General features: G+C 41.1%; 1 protein-coding gene across 1 annotated transcript in view; it reads left to right on the forward strand.

Moving 5' to 3' along the window:
• Nucleotides 1-302: 302 nt before the first annotated feature.
• The window catches only part of LOC148023422 (serine/threonine-protein kinase STY13-like), a 33,394-nt gene continuing 13,969 nt past the window's right edge, over nt 303-19,727 (forward strand). The window contains exon 1 of the mRNA XM_087696378.1: nt 303-1,767. Coding sequence (XP_087552504.1) covers nt 917-1,767 — 851 coding nt within the window. The 5' untranslated portion in view covers nt 303-916. The remainder of the gene's footprint in view (nt 1,768-19,727) is intronic.

Below are 19,727 nucleotides of genomic sequence, written 5' to 3' on the forward strand. Positions count from 1 at the left end.
GGGTGGGGCTGGGGGCGCTGTGCCTCCAATCGCAACTAGCTAGGTATGCTGTCCCTCCCTCCCATGAGCTCATGATGCCATTGTCAATCACACACGCATGAATTCGTCTAAAACTTGTTATGCAAGGACTTGGATTTTCTATGGGCAAGCGACAAAAGTCTAGTGGAGAGATGTGGTTTTGCGTGTGAACGGGCCCTGTCTCCGGCCAAAGGCCTGTGGCGAGGCCGGTGGGGTCCCCGGGAGGGGTCTCTCTCACACAGGACCCCATTGACAGTGTAAACCTTCTGTGATCTCTTCTGTTTGGCCTAACACATCCCTCTCTCGACCGCCCTCCTCCTCTCCCTCTCCCTCTCTCTCTCTCTCTCACATTTCCATCATATATTTTCCTTTCTTCTTCTTCTTCTTCTTCGTCTTTTGTCTTCTGATGCAGCTCTCCATCGCATATTCCTGCCCTCCCAGTGCCTGCCGGTCGCTCCTTTGACGAAAGCCGGCCTCGCACCTCCATGGCAGATCGACCTTTTTGGTTAATTTACCTCACCTGAAAAGGTCTCTGCAGATTTCAGCTCATCCAGGTCTCCAATCGAGGAGGATCCCTTTTTTCTCCTTTCCGTTAACCACAGAGAGAGAGAGAGAGAGAGAGAGAGAGAGAGAGAGAGAGAGAGAGAGAGAGAGAGAGAGAGAGAGAGAGAGAGCATCTGCAGTTCTGCAGTGTCGTCGCAGCTCTTTGATGCGGTCGTTTTTCGATGAGACACAAGTTTCCTCGGCAGACTGAGTTGCTTAGGGTTTGATCTCAGGTTTCTCGCTTTTCAGAAGGCTTGCAGCGAAGCATCGCAAGGTTTTGCACCTTCCTTACCTGCTTCATGCTTTCATCCTAAACTTGGAATGTTCTAGGGTTTGGTAGCCACAGTATGTGAGCATGGCGGGACACGATGGAGCTTTTCAGATTTTCACGGATGGTGACTATCATCGCCTGGGAGAGGCGTCTGACATGTCAGTGGATAGTCAGCAAACTAGCAATGGTGGTTCCATGTACAATGGTGGCTCCGTGTGCAGCAGTGTTGGATCCAACAACAATTCCAGAACAACAATTCTCATGCATCCTGACTTAAGGACGAAAACAAGGACTTTTGCAGGCCACAGCGTTGTGCACAAAAGCACTGTCACTAATTCTCTAGGAGAGGATGCACTTTCTAAAGCTCTTTTGGATAATACATACCCTGCAGAGGGTCTTGAAGGCTATGACGAGTGGACTATTGATCTGCGCAGGCTTAGTATGGGCCCAGCATTTGCTCAGGGAGCTTTCGGTAGACTGTACAGGGGGACTTATAATGGTGAAGATGTTGCAGTAAAGATATTGGAAAGGCCTGAAAATAACATAGAGAGGGCTCAGGCTATGGAGCAGCAATTTGCACAGGAAGTGATCATGCTTGCAACATTAAGGCATGAGAATGTTGTGCGGTTTATTGGGGCTTGTAGAAAGCCAATGGTCTGGTGTATTGTCACAGAATATGCAAAGGGAGGCTCTTTGAGAATGTCTCTTGCAAAGAAACGTACGGTACCCTTGAGATTGGCTGTAAGGCATGCTTTAGATGTGGCTCGAGGGATGGAGTATCTTCACAGTTTTGGTGTCATACATCGAGATCTGAAGTCCGACAATCTTCTAATTGCTGACAAGTCCATTAAGATTGCTGATTTTGGAGTTGCAAGAATTGAGGTGCAGACAGAAGGGATGACACCTGAAACAGGAACCTATCGTTGGATGGCACCGTAAGCTTTCTTTCATCATTTCATCACATGCTTGCATCTGTGTCTTTCCTAGCATTCTGGTTGGAGCATATTATCTGTCTGCAGGCTGATAATATCTGATCATGCCGGGGCATTGTATCCTTGGCCTTGCTTCTGTGACAAAAAATGCATGCCTTTTTGTAAATTCTAGAATAGGCGTCTAGTTTGCACTTGATTTTATGTTTTTGGTAAGGTGCTTTCTGTTTGCTATTTTTTATTGTCACTGATTTTAAACTGGTTGAGATACTTACACCAACGTGATAATTGAATTCCATGCTAGCTGTCCTTTAATGCCCTAGAGTTTGGCTAGATTTAAGAGCTGGTTCTTGGAGAAATATGATTGAAATTTTGATTTGTGAGTACGAAGATTCAGTTGGCTATTTGTTAGTGAGTTCATCCATTTAGGACTTTGGGTGGTGGTTGGAGTACATGAACTTGCTCTTTGGATAGTTGAGCTTTATGACGAAGTGAGATAGCATTAAAGGACACTCACTAGTATTTCTTCAAATAGAAGTATGATCTTTGTATAAGTCGCTTTGGCAATCACTTTCTAATGACACCTTGCAGCACAATGCCACCTGAACCAGCACCTGATGCCTCACATTTTAAATGTTGATCTGAGGAGTAGCGGCTCACATCTTCAAACATTATCAGGTCACTACTAGCACTTTGCAATTATGAACGATTCACTAGTGTCCAGCGTTTTCAGGTAGCTACTGCTTGTTGTGCTACAGTTGCCTAGCTGTTCTAGCCTGCTGCCTGCCCATTGGGCACCGCCTGGCTATTCAAGGCAGCTGCTTTCTTTGCTGTTGAAGCAGTTGCCTGGATGTTGAAGCAGCTGCCTTGCTATTCAAGTCCACCAATGCTTTGTTGGAAAGCCGGAAAGGCTGTTTAGGCTGTTGCATGCTGCTGCCAAGCTGTCATACCATTAACACCCTTGGTTTAGCTTGTTATGGTATTTTAAAAAAATGGTGAATATAAGCCTTATTCTCCTTTCTATTCTACTACTGTACTACAAAGGTTGGATCTTAGTTGTGAAATTTCCCTCTTTTGATGGAAATCTGATTGTAGCTGTTCTTTGTTACCTTGGCTATTCCTATTTCTTTGTACCCAAAGTTGAAGGCGAATTTATTGTTTGAACCAAAATTTTGGCTTCATCTAATGTATGCCGACAGCGGCTCATTTCATGTGGTTGTATGAAAGGACATGAAACCTCATTTACAAATTGTGAAAATTTTGCTATAAATTGTCATGAAGATTCCATGATATGGCCATGAGGAAATGTATTCTAGTGAGTTGTAAGTAGTCATCCAATCTTCTAGAACTTAATTAGCTTATTTGGCATTGACCTCACAAAAATACTGCAAGAAATTTAATTTCAATCAACCTCTATAAGTACATGAGTTTTAGTCCTTAGGTGCCCTTTTGTGTCCAAGGGATGGGGAGGTTTTAAGATCTCGAGTGCATTTTATGTCCAAAGGATGGCGAGTTCATAAAAGAAGATGGAGTACGTTATTGAACTATATTATGCTCCGGAGAGCTCAAGCTTACCTATGTGTCCAAAGGATGGGAGTTCTAAATGCACATGGAATATAGCATATTCAACTACATTATACTCCCTAACAGGTTAGGCTTACCTATGTGTCCAAGGGATGGGAGGTTTTAATGCACATGGAATACAACTAACCCCTCTGCAGCCTCTTTGTATCGGAGAAGAGAGAGAGAAAGATTGATAGTTAGAGATATCTTGTGTTACAAGCTTTAGGGATTGTTGATAAATAGAGAAAGAGTTACATACAATATGAGTTTAAGATAGCTAAATTGGGGCAAATTGGTCTTGAACAAGTAGCTCAACATGCATCATCCTTGTGGCAATTTTACTTCAGGTGGTTAGTACCATCAAACCTAAACCCCAATGAGCGAGAATATTCTTAATATGGAAGAGGAAAGATACATCTCATCAAGAGCATGAACTAAATGTATTTGTACAAGCCATGGAGTTTCTTTCAAAAAGGACAAGATTCAAAATACCAAGGATAGTAAAATAGGTAAATTTCACCAGCTTTTGAGTGGACTGTGAATATCAGCCTGACTAAAGATCATACCCTGTGGGTACTTGCTTGCAGGTGGCACTTCTGGTTGCTCGCCAAACCTTTAATAGCTATCTGTAGACCTCTTGAAGCTTGCAAAACTCCTTTTTTTTTACATTGTAGATGACCCCTCTAGGTTCATAAAGACAGGTGGCTTATTCCCAAGCTTTATCAAGATTTCCATAAGGCTCCAACTTTAGCAAATAGTAATAAGTATTGTGATAAACCAAGTATATCATATGAGAGAGATTCATGCCAAAGTAGATGTAAAGAAATGGTATGGCAAACACAGAAAGCTCAAATTATACAACAATAGGGAGAACATATTTTGTAGAATGGTGAAGGCTAATGGATGATAATCAGTAATAATCAGTATGAAGATGATATAATCAGAGGGCCTTGAAACCCCCATGACTCTAGGACTAGGTTAGATGTGGCTGAAGGAGTGGTGGTTAAAGTGTAATATACTCGAATGGATCCCAAAACGCAACAGCAGCAGTTTGGATATATTTGATGATGAGGAATGAAGATGGTGGCAGTGAATGCAGCTCACAAGATGGCAGTGGGATGGGTGATCAGCAGGGTGGCCTGCTTGGGGCTGAAATGTTGCTGTGGCAGCAAAATGCAGAGCTGGGGTGGTGTTGACTTAGGACTGATGTAGATGCAATGATAATCAGGTTGCCAGTTGGAATAGAGACTGCTTGGCTGAGAAGAGTCCACTATCAGTATAGTTGGTAGGGGTTTCAGAAACGGGAGGTATGAAATGGCTTTCCAAAGTTTCATACGAGTTTCCTAAAATGTAGGAAGTAGGTTTCATTTGAGATGAAAATTATTAAAACTTTATGTACATTTAATTATACTTCAAGTCCCATGGGCCACAACAAGATACATGCTGAACATGATTCAACATTGTATACAAAATCTAAGTGAACGATCAACATACCAACAATTTACATAAAACGTACATGGTACATTGTAAACCATGATTCATTATACAGTTTCCAAATTTCATGAATATAATAGGCTATAATGCATGATTTGACTTGACCCAAAAAGCATAATTTGATTTGTCTTAAAAATGGGCCAATTGAGAATTTGTAAACTTGAAGATTAATTCTGACAATTTCTACATTTTTGAAATGCTTGCCCATTTCCTATGTTTCCTACACATAGGAAACATGTTTCCTAGCAACCCTAACTATCAATAGGGACTGAAAATGCAGCTCGTGTAATATACTAGTTCTCACAGTAAGTCAAATAACTGGAAAATTATGAATTACATCATACTTGCAAAGAAATACAAGGAATATACCATGTTTCCAAGGAAGCCATAGCCAAGGTAGTTAGGCATGAAATAGTATTGCCATGGAAGGTTGAGAATCATAGATGTAAGTTGCAACATGAATACTCATCTCATGTCAAGGTGGGACATGGTATGCACCCTATATCTTGGTGGCTAAGAGCATGCACCCTCTTAGATGGTGGGAGGAAGGAACCTCAAAGCATGTATTGCTTAAAATGGCAAAAAAAAAAAAAACCCTCACATGTTACATCTCCACCTTTTATACTTAACCTTAGCCTAGTCTAGACTAAGGTGATTTATGCTTTATTACAAGCCATCCCGGCCTAAAAGAGCTTTGTCCTCAAAGCTGAATTGGGAACAAATTACAAAGATGATTACAAAGATAGCTTAAATCATTTGGAATCATGCTGTAATATGTTGGGATATAAAGGCCCGGTAATCTTTGTGTATAGTACACGCACATTGTACATGTAAACTCACCCTTTACGTGCCCAAGTATAAGTACATTTTATTCTTTGTGTTGGTATACTCTTATCGATTCGTACTTTCACTCTGCTCACACTCTCTCCAGCCGTCACACTTATATGCTTATATGCTCACTCTTGCTCCATCTCCATCTCTCTCAGCTGTGTCCCTCCAGTTTCAACAACTGGTATCAGAGCCAAGACTTTGCACGCTTCCCAAGATTCAGGTGACGACTGTTGGGCTTGCAGTTTTGCTGCAGCTGATCGGTCAATGGGACAATAGGCGCACTCGATAGAGTCATAGCGTGGAATAGGTAGCGCCAGCAGGCACACGCTGTAGGGAGTCACGACGACCTGTAGGGCGCACGTGGGCATGACATCAAAAGATCACGCGTGCAGGCAAAGTGACCAGGCATGTTGGTTGCGGGTAACAATGAGCAGTGGCACGTGGAAGGGACTAGGTAGTAGCCGATGCGGCATTGGGCAAACAGTGACGACCAGTCGTCGGCAGACAGGCTACGCGACCTGCCTGGAGGGTCAACGGAGAGCCCCCCCCTCCCCCCGAAAAAAAAAATCCGCGGGTCAGTTCCTTTGGTTTAAAAATAAAAAATTTCTCTAATCTCCTCATTACCACTTGCCATTGACGGGAGTTTACACGCCAGAAGCACATATCACAGATTTGTGAGGATTCGAGTAAGAAATTTAGGGCTTTTCCCAGATTTGACATAATTCATGCCTGTGAGTGACTATCGACTCAGGAATTACAGACATTGCGAGCGGTGACCCAAATTAATTTGGGGATTTTGCCAAAGTAGTCAAAATTTTACCCCTTTGAGCAAAATTTCTTGACATTGGATCCCAAAAGCTTGGGGCTTTTCATGTATTGGCAAAGTTTTGCTCAGGTGGATCAGATTGGTTGACATTTATTCAATTTTGGACTTAAAATTTTGGGGATTTGCAAAGAATTGGTAAATTTTTGCATCTTTTGCCCGTTTGTTGGCTGTTTCATGTACAAACAATAGAAATTCACTTTTGGTTGAGAAAGAATAGCAATGCATGTTGCTGGTACAACTTGTGCTTTGGCAGATTAGTGCATTCACTTTTGTGTTCGTGATAAAATGACTGCAACTTCTTCCAGTTCAGACATTAAGAGTTTGATCTCCATCAAACGGTTTGATGGTCATGGCTTTGACCTTTGGAAAGATCGTATGCAAGGCATTTTGTTTCTCATGGATTGTGAGGATGCTTTGCAGGAAGATAAACCTGTACTAATGTCTGATGCAGATTGGGCCAGAGTGAATAAAAAGGCTGTGGCTTACATAAAGATGGGTGTCACTGATGACATTCTGATAGACATTAAGGGTTTAGACACAGGTTATGCAATATGGGAGAAGCTAAAAACTACTTATGAGATTACCACACTTGTTAATCAGGTGCATTTAATGCGCAAGTTGGTGAATATGCGATTGGATGAGTCAAAGCTTGTGGCTGAGCACTTGAGTGCATTTACAGGGATTCTAAATCAGCTCAAAGATGCAAATTTGGACTTTGATGACAAGTTGAGGGTGATCTTTTTGATCATGACACTGCCCGACTCTTGGGAGACCTTGGTGGTTTCACTAAGCAATAATCCCAATCTCTCATATGATGGAATGAGGGTTTCTATCTTGAATGAAGAAATTAGACGTATGTCTAGTGGAGAAGGCAATAACTTAGCTTACAATGTAAGAGGCAGGGCTGAAAAGAAAAATGCAAATGCAGGGTAGAGAAACAGGAGCAAGAGCAAAGGAAAGAAAAAGAGTGACATTACTTGCTATCACTGTGGTTGGAAGGGCCACAAGAAACTTGATTGCAGGTATTACAAGAAGGAACAATAGAGAAAGAAGAATGCAAGAGATAAAAAGAAGGAAGAAAAGACAGATGCATCAGAGACAACCAAAGGCAAAGAGAAAGCCGATGTGGCCTCTAGCGTGGTCATAGAAGAGCTTTTAGATATAGAGGTTGATGTATTATGTGCAATTGATTATGATGCCCTTGTATGTCACATGCGGGATATGCAGATTACCAAGGTTGATGTGATTGATGCACTCTTGTCAATTGATGATGGCATCACTCAGACTTGGATTGTAGACTCTGGTGCCTCTTTCCATGTGACTCCTTGCTTGGAGTGTTTTGCTATGTTCAATGTAGGCAGTTATGGAAAGGTGTATCTTGGAAATAACCATGCTTGCAGCATTGATGGGATTGGCATTGTATACTTGTCTTTAGACAATGGACAAGAGCTTGTGTTGAAAGATGTCAGATATGTGCCTGGCATTAAAAAGAGTTTACTATCTGTTGGTCAGCTTGACATGTATGGCTATACCACACTGTTTGGTGGTGGTTTGTGGAAAGTAAAAAAGGATTCCATGCTGATTGCAAAAGGAACTAAGAAGGGCACTTCGTATTGCTTGCACTGTAAAGCCTTGAATGGCAAGTTTCTTGCAGGTTTGTTGAAATAACTTTTTGAGAGTCTTATTTCGGTTATGGTAGACCAATCAGTTTCCTGTCTGACCGCCAATCCGGAACCGCTCATGACGGTTTCCCGTCGTATGGCTCCATGCATCCGGGAAAAAATGACCAAATGCAGGCTCTTCTTTTTCCTTTCAAAAATGGCGATGTCTATATAGCAATTGCCGCCTGTAGGTTATTTGATTGGTTTTGACTTGTCAACGGCATAAGTTAAGTTAATCTATTTCCACTCATAGTGTCCATTGGCCGTAAAACAAAGAAACACTAAGCACATCGTATACTTTGTGCTTGGAGTTTGATTTTGCAGCCACTTGGAGTTATGGCATAAGAGATTGGGCCATATGAGCCAAAAAAGACTTGATGTCCTTACCTCTTTGAAGAGGGTTTATGGAAAAGGCTCTAAAGTTGATTTTTGTAATGAGTGTTAGTTTGGAAAGCAAATAAAAAATTCCTTTTACTCTGGTGTCTCTCGTAAGTCCAATGTCTTGGACTTAGTGCATTCTGATGTATGTAGTATGCCCGTGAAATCATTGGGTGGTGCTGCATATTTTATCTCCTTTATTGATGATTGTTCCAAGAAGATTTGGGTGTACTTATTGAAAAAGAAAAGTGAAGTGCTTGTTTTTTTAAAAACTTTTCATGCATTTGTGACCACTCAAACAGGTAGAAAGCTGAAATGCTTGAGAACTGATAATGGGGGTGAGTTCACATCGACTGAATTCAAGTCCTTTTGTGACTTGCATGGTATTAAGAGGGAGCTTACAGCCCCTTACAGCCCTTTTTCAAATGGGGTGGTTGTATAACAGGATTTTATGTGAAAGAGTGCGGTGCATGCTGTCCATTGCTAATCTCCCTCATGCATTTTGGGGAGAGGCATTGAAAACCGCGGTTCACATTTGCAACCGCTCTCCAAATAGGTCCTTAAATAATGGCATCCTTGAGGAGGTTTGGTATGGCAATCAGCCTTATATGACCATTTACGCATATTTGGTTGTGATGCTTTTGTGCATGTTAGGGATGAGCTGAGGAACAAACTTGACCCAAAATCCACCAAAGGCATCTTCATGGGCTATAGTGATGAGGGTGAATTTGGCTATAGAGTGTGGTTACCTCAGTCCAAGAAAATTATTCGCAGCCGTAATGTTGTGTTCAATAAGGCAAAATTGTTGAAAGCCACTTTAGCCTCTAATGAAGATCTGAAAAAGGTGAAGTTTTAGAGTTCCACCTATTACTGCAGAAAATGAACCTCATGGTGTTGTATCACAGGCTGAAACTGATGACCAGCCTGTTATTTTTGAGCCAGATGATGATGGACAGCCAATAGAAGCACAAGGAGGTCATGGATAGCAAGATAGGCTTGTTGATTATGAAAATGCAGGTGCTGGAAATGAAAATGAAGGTGTTGTACAGTGTGAACAGCATGCTGAAAATGGTTTACAGTAGCCAATAAATGCTGAAAATAATATACCTCCAGATGTAGACCCAATTCCTGAAAACGTTGATCATTGGGTACGCAGGTCTACACGCGTAAAAAGGCAACCACATAGGTTTGACCCCTCCTTGCATTATGTGATGCTTATAGATGAGGGTGAGCCTCTTACATACAAAGAGGCCAAGTCGTGTGAGTTCAGCAATAAGTGGGAGCTAGCTATGCAAGAAGAGATTAAATCTCTATATGCAAATGATACTTGGGATCTTGTGTCATTGCCCAAGGGAAGGAAGCCACTTCGAAACAAATGGGTGTACAAAGTCAAAACGGTTGAAGGGAAACCCAAGTACAAGGCAAGGCTAGTTGCGAAAGGGTATGCACAAAAGGAAGGGATTGACTTCCAAGAGGTCTTCTCACCTATTATGAAGATGACCACTTTACGTGTGCTTTTTGCTCTTACCACTGTATCAAATGGATGTAAAAACAACTTTCTTGCATAGTGACATTGATGAGGAAATCTACATGAAATAGCCGGAGGGCTTTGTAGTTCTTGGAAAAGAGCAGATGGTGTGTAAGCTAAAATGTAGCCTGTATGGGCTGAAGCAAGCACCATGGTAGTGGTACAAAAAGTTTGATACTTTATGCTATCTCATGAGTTTACACGCAGCTATGTAGATCATTGCTTGTACATGAAAAAGGATACAGATGGCAGCCCCATCATACTTGTTTTGTATGTGGATGATATGTTGTTAGCTGGAAAAAGAAAGACTAGCTTAGATGCTCTCAAAAATCAGCTGAAATCAGCTTTCTCCGTGAAAGATTTGGGGAAGGATTCGTAGAGATAGAATGCAGAAATTACTGTTTTTATCTCAAGAAAAGTACATTGGAAAGGTATTGGACAGATTTAACATGGTTGAAGCTAAGCCTTTTGGGTTACCCTTATCTCCTTATCTCAAGCTTAGTAAAGCCAACAGCACGAAAGATGATGTAGAAGCAAATGCTATGAAGGGAGTTCCTTATGCATCAGCTTGTGGCTCTCTTATGTATGCTATGGTTGCTACTCTTCCAGACATTGCTCATGCAGTGGGAGTTGTTAGGAGGTTTATGTCAAATTGTGGCAAAGCACATTGGGAAGCTATCAAGTGTATTCTTCGATACCCTAAGGGTACACAAAGAAAAAGTATTTGCTATGGGCAGGGTGCACTTAGCTTGCAGGGTTATCATGATGCAAACATGGCAGGTGACTTGGAGTATACCAACAATGTGTTGGTACACAAAGAATATAATGTATTTATACTTGGGCACGTAAAGGGTGCATTCACATGTACAATGTGCGTGTACTATATACAGAGGTTACCGGGCCTTTATATCCCAACAGCCTCCCACTTAAAGGTCCGATATGAGCCTCTAGCTAACCAACTCCCACTAGTCGAATGCAGTGCTCGTGAGAACATTTGCAGGGTTATCTTGTGTTTTAATCTTGGTCAATGTGATTCGACCATCTTCCAGAATCTGTCTAATGAAGTGATAGTGCACATCTATATGCTTTGTGCGTGAATGATACATGGCATTCTTAGCCAAATACACCACACTCTGGCTATCACATCCCAAAACTATAGTACCCATAGACATGCCAAGATCATTTGCAAGTCTACTTAACCATATAGCTTCCTTAGAAGCTTCAGTAGTTGATATATATTCAGCTTCAGTGGTACTCAGTGCACAATGTTCTACAACCTAGAACACCAAGAAACAGCCCCACCAGTAACTGTAAAGACATACCCGCTGGTGGACCTACGAGTGTCAAAGGTGATAGAACTACAATGAACTTCGATCATTGGACCAAGGGTGGTCATCGGCGGATGAAACTATAATGAACTTTGGGTTTTTTTTTTTGGTTGGTTGGTTTAAGTGAGAGATGGTTTGTGATCGATTGAGTAGAAGGTGAGAGAATGAGAAGGGATGGTGAGGTCCATTATTATTATTATTATTATCCTTCTCTTCCTCTTCTTCTTCTTTCTCTTCTTGCTTTTTCTCCTCTTATTCTTATTCTTGTTCTTCTTCTTTGTCTTATTCTTCTTCTTTCTCTTCGTGTTCGTCTTCGTCTCCTTCTTCTTTCTCTTTCTCTTTCTCTTCTTCTTTTTTTCTTATTCTTGCCATAATCCATTACCTAAAGGCTAATCATCATATCATGGCACCTGTTTCATATTGGAGGTACGTCACTCCAATCAAAGGATATGAGAGCTCTGATGGATCAAAGAAGTGGCGGTGCAACTACTGTGGATTGGAGAAATCAGGGAGTCTAATGCGCGTCCTTTTTCGTTCTTGGCACCTCACTTCAATCAAGGAATATGAGGGCTCCGGTGGATCAAAGAAGTAGCGGTGTAATCATTGTGGATTGGAGAAATCGGAGAGCGTAACGCGCGTGAAAGACCACTTAGCATGCAGTCCCAACAAAGATATCAAGCCTTGCACAAATGTGCTGATAGAAGTAACAGTAAGTCTCCATCTTTGGCGCCGAAAGTGTATGGGTATTGAGCTAGAAGAGAATGAATCTTCTCATTCAATACTACATCCGGCTAATGAAGCACAAGTGGAGCAAAGAAAGACTAGTGGGCCTAGTGGCGCTAGACGAATTGGAGGTGCTAGTGGTTCGTAAAAAAGAAGTGCATCCATATTTGTATCAGGTCGAAGTGCAAAAAAGACCTCATTGCCATTTTCTAGTGGTGTTAGACTAAAGGGCTCCTTGTATGGTGCAAGTGTCTATGCAGGACTTCAGAGGCAGACAATTGTAAATGCAACTAGGAGACTCACATGCTTATTTATTCGGTGTGCTATCCCTTTCAATGTAGCTACTACACATTAATGTAAGAAAACAATCAGGGCAGTAAGCTGCATAGGGTGTGAGTGGGAAGGCCCATCTACAGATGCATTACGCATACGGAAGCTTCGAAAGGAGAAAGCATCCATAGAGGCTCAATTGGAGCGCTTGAAGGAGACATGGGTGAAATATGGATGTACAATATTATGCAATGGATGGTTAGACATGCATCGAAGGAATGTTTTACAATGTTTTGGTGTCTTCATGTAAAGCCATTGTGTTTATTAAGGCTATCGATGTCTCTACCTCAGGTCTTACCATCACAAGAGCTTTTATTTGGGAGCACATGCAACAGATCATCATAGAAGTAGGAGTCCAAAATGTGGTGCAAATGGTGACAGATAATAAAAGCAATTGTATGTCTATGAGGCGTATGCTTGAGGAGGAGTTTCCTAATATGGTATGGACTCCATGTGCATTCCATTGCCTTGACTTGCTTATTGAAGATGTTGGGTAAATATCTTAGGTGGATGACATTTTCAAGACGGCAACAAGCATGGTAAGATTTGTGAAGAAAAGGCCATCCATCACAAGTATGTTTTGAGTTAGTAGCACACTTGAGCTATTGAAACCCTCTATTACTAGATTTGCTTATATGTTTATTGTATTGGACAGATTGATACGAGTCCGTTGAAATTTGATACAGACCATTGCATGCTAGGACTGACTCACATGGAGTGAGAGAGAGTCTCCAAAGGCGCTTGCTTTTAGATGCAATATTTTAAATGAGAGTTGGTGGGTTGAGACAGAGGCATCGGTGAAAAGCCTCACTTCTATTTATACTGTATTGCGTATCACTGATATGGAGGGGAGTACTTTGGGGCTTCTATATAAATATATGGATAAAATTGACAAGGTTTTGCTTTGCAACAACTTTTTGTCCCAAGATAAATACGTTTTTGTTTAACTTTTACACGTGTAATTATTTGGTATTAACGACTCCTTGATGATTGATCATTATTCAAACTTCTAAGTTTTTAACTTATTTGATCTATGATCCATTATCCTTTGCTTTGAAGGGTTGATGAGATTCGTGTAGTGTGGAATGTACAATGAGATTGGTTTCATAAACCAATCTATGCTGTTACACATATCTTACATTTCCTTTGGCGCAACGGAGAGCAGTACATTAGCGAGGAGTTAAAAGTGGGTTTCATGGAGTACATGAGGCATCTCATAGGGGATGATATAGATATGATGAGGAGAGTAGAGGATGATTTACTGGCATTTTGTAATCATTCTCCTCATTTTGGTTGACCCAGAACTAGGCTTTGAGAGAGACAGCTTTAGCCTGTCTCTTGATGAGAGAATTACGACAACTGTGCTTCTACTTTGGTATGTGATTGGTGACTTTTATATTTTGAATCTTGATTATCTAATGCATTATTCAATCTAGGTAACATGTTTTATAATCTATTGCCCACTCAAATGTTGATTTTGTGGCTTGCATATTAGCAATTGTCAATTACTTAATCTCAATCTCTTAAATTTGAATAGAAACGCATTGCCATTTGAGTCCTTTGGCAAGATTGTAGTTCAGAGCCTACTGAGAAGAATTGGAGCATATGGATCCTCTTTCACACAAAGAAAAAAAACAAGCTCACAATTGCCCAGCTGGAGCGTTTAGTGTTTTGTTGTTGCAATCTCCAGCTTGTTGAGAGGACGGCTCTGTCCCTTGAGCCTTCATAGGTAAATTGGTAATGATTAATATTATGTATAATTAACTTTTTAACCTTGAGTCCTTGACACTTGACATTGCTAATTTGCTTGGAAGTTGGATTGTAAATTGTGATATGTATGAACATTGAACATGTTGAATCTCCTCTCATATGATATATCTTTGTCTCGTTCACCTTTACAGGTTAATGCTAACAAGATTGATATAGAGAAGGTGTGTGAGATTCCGTAGATACCATAGGAGGAGTGAGATATCTACTCCATACTCTCTATGAGAAGCTATCGACATCGGTGCATGGGACTCGTGCACTTAGGAGGGTTGGAATGAGGGCCACACGTGGTTGTGCATCACAAGTAGAGTTAGAGTCAGAGTCGGAGGATGAGGCTGAGGCTGCTTCATTAACATCTCGATCAGGGTTCTCGGAGTCAGATGAGGAGATGGTGCATATATCCTCAGAGTTTGGATAAGTCATGTGTCGTGATAAACACAAGTTAGTTTAGCAGTGTAGAGTCTAGACTATAGTTGCCAGTTGTTCATTGATGTTGATACTTATAGCCTCACTGGACTTTGGAGTTTTGACAGATTATTCACATGACATAGTTACATGTATCATTGTATCTTGATCCCACTTATTATGCATCTTGATTCTTGTTCCATTGTTCACAACTTTTAAGTGAATGAATAGTGTAAATGAATGTAAGAGTATATAGTGTGTCCAAGGGTAGAGAAGTGTGTTGGAGAGTGACATTCATCGGAGATGGATCCCAAATCCGACCACCAAACGGAGTGCAGGATGAAGAGGATGCAGCAAACGCAAGTGTCAGGAAGGCTTAGAGCACCAAACACAAGCAAGACAAGTGTTGAAGAAGGTCGGCAGGTGTCGCTTGATGTGGAGGAGCTTTCGCCAGATGGAGGAAATTGTTGCCTGATGTAGAGGATACCAAACACAAGCCGTAGATGCAGTTGCCAATGTCAGGCAGCTCCAATCACATGTAGAGGAGGGTGAGAAACCTATCATTAACACTGATGGAGCGCTAGATGCAGAGGAAGGTGTGGTAGCAGTCACTAGGGTTGGACAGTCTACATGTGTGGATTGATGGCTTTTATAGACGAGGATGGACTCTCCCAAATTATGGTTTCGGCGACCTCTCGCAAACCACTTCCCATTTTTAGGGTTTTCATTAAATTAACCTTGTTTTGGGACTGTTTAAGTGTCTAATTAGCATGGAATGCATTTCTTAGCTCAACATTGAGTACTCATAGGGGAATTGTCCACTTGTCAAAGTGCCTTTTTACAAGCACGGTCATTGGGATGCAAAAGGATGATGATACAAAGGCATGGATGCATCAGTTCAATGGCCAAGAAAGAGAAGGATACCTTTGTCTCTCGCCACTGTGAATGTAGGAGAAGCAAATGATGTTGTGTAATAGGTGAGTTGGGTGGGCATTGAAATTGTGAAGTTTGATTTTGAGTGGATGAAGACGAAGCGTCAAGAGAAAATTTATTAGAATAAGCATGAGAAACATAGGTGCTACTTGACTTCTCTTTCCCAATCACCTCGTGTTTAGATATTGATATGGGTTTTAATCTTCATGACAACTTTCACCCATTATGTGTATTTGAAGAGGAGGAATGAAATAAAAACTTGCAAAAGTTGTATCGTACATACCTTGCATTGTGTTTGGTGAAACGATTGACATTGGATGGCTCATGTTTCCCAAATTAGTTTGTCCCCTTTTGATTGGGGGTTTGTGATCCACACTAACATTGATCTTCGATTGTCGTGCATGGTCCTCCCAAGTTGTTGATGTGGTTGGTGGGCTTGTATGTTGAAGGTGTTGTGCGAGGTGGATGAAGAGTGTAGGAGCTCACTCAACTTGATCTTTCCTAAACTTGTGGCTCAAGACCAGCTCGTATACCTCACACATGAGCATATACATTTTGGATTGAGAGTACCAATCCTCATAGCTGGTGTCATAGGCTATGAGGGGTCAATTGAGAATACCAATCCATTTCAACCGATGTCATAGTAGGCTTTGAGTGAGAAATTGAGAATGCTTTTGTGACAATGTGGAAGACATCTTAGAAGGTGTTCTCGTGTTTAGGAAGGTCAAACTTTGTTCTTCTCAAAGTAGAGGAGCACCTTTGCTTTGATCCCATGTAAATAAATGGAATGGTAACACAAAAAATGCAAAGTGTACAACAACACGGAGAATGCAATTTGTAGAACACTGAATGCTAATGAATAATGTGAGTATGAAGATGATACAATGAGAGGGCTTGAATCATGTCTCTAGGACAGGGGCAAAGGTGGCAGAAGTGGGTGTTAAGAGTGCGCTGTACTTGAAGGATCCCAAAATGTGGTAGATCTGCCTGTTTTCATAACATGGGAACAAGACTGTTTTCATAATGTGGTGCAGAAAACAAAGATCTGCAGCAATTTGAGATTGTTAGCAGTCATGTTTATCATGCCTTGTCATCTCCTACCTGTGAGCCTCATTCTGAGCCAGATGAGGACTTTAGGAGCTCTGACCTGTCTATCACTTGTTTTGATGGAGGAGGTAGCTCATTCTAGATCACTCAGTTTATTGCATTTCAGTACATTTTCTCCTCCAGTCGGGATTTTATGTGCATTTCTCGGGGTAGTTTTTGCATTCTTCAGCTTGCCTCACTTGCCGGACATTGTCCACCCTTTTTGGGATTTTTCTGAGCATTTATGTCATTTTTGCTGGCATTAAATGCTGGTCGGACATATTTTTGGCCCCAAATTTCAGGTTGGCCAGTTTTTGGGATTTTTGGCTATTTATAGCCATTTCCCACTTGGTAGTCAGTTAGATTATCATTTTCCCTCCTTCCTTGGCAGGTGCACACTCTTACTCCGTCATCGGTGCTGCCGTCATCATCAGCCTGATTTGGTGCCCTCACTGATGCTATGGGCTGTGTGTAGGGACTGATCAGTCCTCCTGTATTCAGCATTTGTTCCTTGTTCAGTGCAGGTTTCTTTTCTTCTTCTCTCTTGCAGATTATCTCTCGCTTTCTCTATGTTCGAGTTCCTTCTTCCATTGTGCACTCTCACAGAGATGGCAGCAGGCTGGCCTGCCTGGGGCTGAAATGCAGCTGTGGCAGCAAAATGCAGCAGCTGGGGTGATGTCGACTGGCTGCAGGAGGTTGTAGACAGTAGGGTGGCCACTAGAAGGCAAAAGCTCTGATGCTGAAGAAGTGATAGTCAGGTCTCCAGCTGGAGTACAGGTTGCGTGGCTGTGAAGAGTCCACTACTAGCAAGGCAGTATCTGTAGACTGATAACATGGCTCTAGAATGGCTAGAAATCAGGTCAGCCAATTGTGTAGGGGCTGTGGACAGCAGGGGCAACAGTCCTACTGGCTCCATGAACTAATGATGCTGTGTAGAAGGGATGTGGGAAGTAGTGGGTGATGAGAGGGCTGAAGGATGGCTGGCGGGAAAGAAGGGATTAAGGATGCACAAACACAAAACTTCTGTTTATAGATGATTGGTGTGCATTTGTCCTATTGTTGAAAGTAAGGTAGCATTATTCGCTTTGGGGGGACTGTTTTAAGGAGACTAAATTAGTGGTTAATGCACCATAATTGGCTGCAAACCCTAATACTCGTCATTGAACAGTAGATATTTAGTCCAAGTTACCACTATTTTGTTCATACTTGTCGAAGCAAATGTAAGAATAATGAATCAAATTGGAAAAACCATCAAAACAAAAACTTTTGTACATATGGTACAAAATTGTTACTTATGGTTATGTGAATGATGCTTTGGCCAAGGTCAAATTAGAAATGTTTTGTTTTGTCTATCACTAAGAATAAAACGTTTTGGTCTTGTCAATTGATTCCAATATTTATATTGAACAACTTTGGCAACAACCAAAATTCAATCCAACACCTTCCCCCCCACCCCAACCCCCACGCACACACAAGGGGCCAAAATGAGGATATTCAAGTGTTTTTCTGAAAGGTCTTAAAAGGCTCAATTTGTATGCCTTCTCCTAACATGTTTTAAATATCCAAATTTTGATAGTGTCTTTTAATGTATGCATATGATTCTTTTGGTTGTTTGTATATTTTTCTTGTCTTCCCAAATCTTGTAATTTTGATAGGGTCTTAATATATGCAAATGATCTTTCAATCATTTGTTTCATTTTCTGTTTCAAGTACCAAAATGATTTGTATCAAAGTATTGTAGTGATTTGTACCAAATCAAATGTTTTAAATTTTCACAATTTGATAGGGTCTTTTAATGTAAGCACATGATTCTTTTGGTTGTTTGTATCTTTTTCTTGTTTTCTCTAATCTCATAATTTTGATAGGGTCTCTTAATATATGTACAATGATATTTCAATAGTTTGTTTCATTTTTGTTTTCAAGTATGAAAATGATAAGTATTTTAATGATTTGTACCAAAGTCTTCAAATGTTTCATGCCAATGTCTTTAAATGTTTTGTGCCAAACTTAACCATTTCAATACGAGGTTAGGGTTTGGCATCATGTGCGCACACACACACATACACACACACACACACACAATGAATAAGTGCAGAACAAGAGAGGAGAGTGTTGGAAGGTCACATCCGCTATGTGAGAATGTATGAAAGTACAATCCCTAAGGTACTAAGTACCACACCCACCGACAGGTGTTCATGCGGGGAAAAAACCTCTCTAGTTAGAAGGCTAAATGAGTGCTTGTAAGATAAGGGAGTCTTCACCCCAGAACATATGAGAAACACGATAAGTGTAATAAACCCCCCTCGAGTGAGTGATGTGAACATACACAAGGAATAGACAGATCAATCTCCAAACAGTATCAAGCTGAGAGACATGCAAAAGGCTTACTTCTCTTTGGAGAGAGCTTTTGTAAACAGGTTTGCCATGTTGTCTTGTGTAGCAAGTCACAATCTCCCCTGCATGGAGCCTCTCTTTGGCATAATGATAATGGATCTCAATGTGTTTAGTAGGAGCATGAAAAACAGGATTCCTTGCAACTGCCATGGTACTTTGACTGGTAGTGTAGATAGGAGTGGGTAACTGCTATCCTACACTAAGATCGACGAGAAGGTGTCTGAGTCATAGACATTCCAATGTAGCTGTAAATGCTACCTTGTATTCAGCTCAAGGTTGTCCAGGTTCGACAGACGGGTCAACTCGTCCAACTCGTCTTGTCCTGTCCAATCCATTCCCCACCAAGTCGCTTGACTGCGCCCTGTCCGACTCTTGAGTCCCGACAGTTGACCGTTACACGGGTCCCGTATGCTTGGGCCATGCGGCCAATAAACTGTCACTTTTTTGATCGTTTTCAGGCCCATCTTTCTTTTCTTTCTTACCTTTCTTTTCTTCTTTTCTTTCTTTTCTTTCTTATTCTTTTCTTTCTCTCTATTCTTCTTTCACACAAAGACTCAAGAGAAAAGATTAAAGATTAAGGTTTTAAACTAACAAGTTTAAAAATTCTCTCCCCTTTTTTCTCCCTCTCTCATGATTCAAATTTCATCCATCTCTTTCTCTCTCTCTCATATACACAATGGATTATGGCACAATGTAACCATCCTCTCCTATGGATGATG

Source organism: Lygodium microphyllum, chromosome 16, assembly GCF_053477565.2.
Source record: "Lygodium microphyllum isolate KBCC chromosome 16, Lygodium_microphyllum_v1.1.10, whole genome shotgun sequence".
In the NCBI taxonomy this organism is placed as follows: domain Eukaryota; kingdom Viridiplantae; phylum Streptophyta; class Polypodiopsida; order Schizaeales; family Lygodiaceae; genus Lygodium; species Lygodium microphyllum.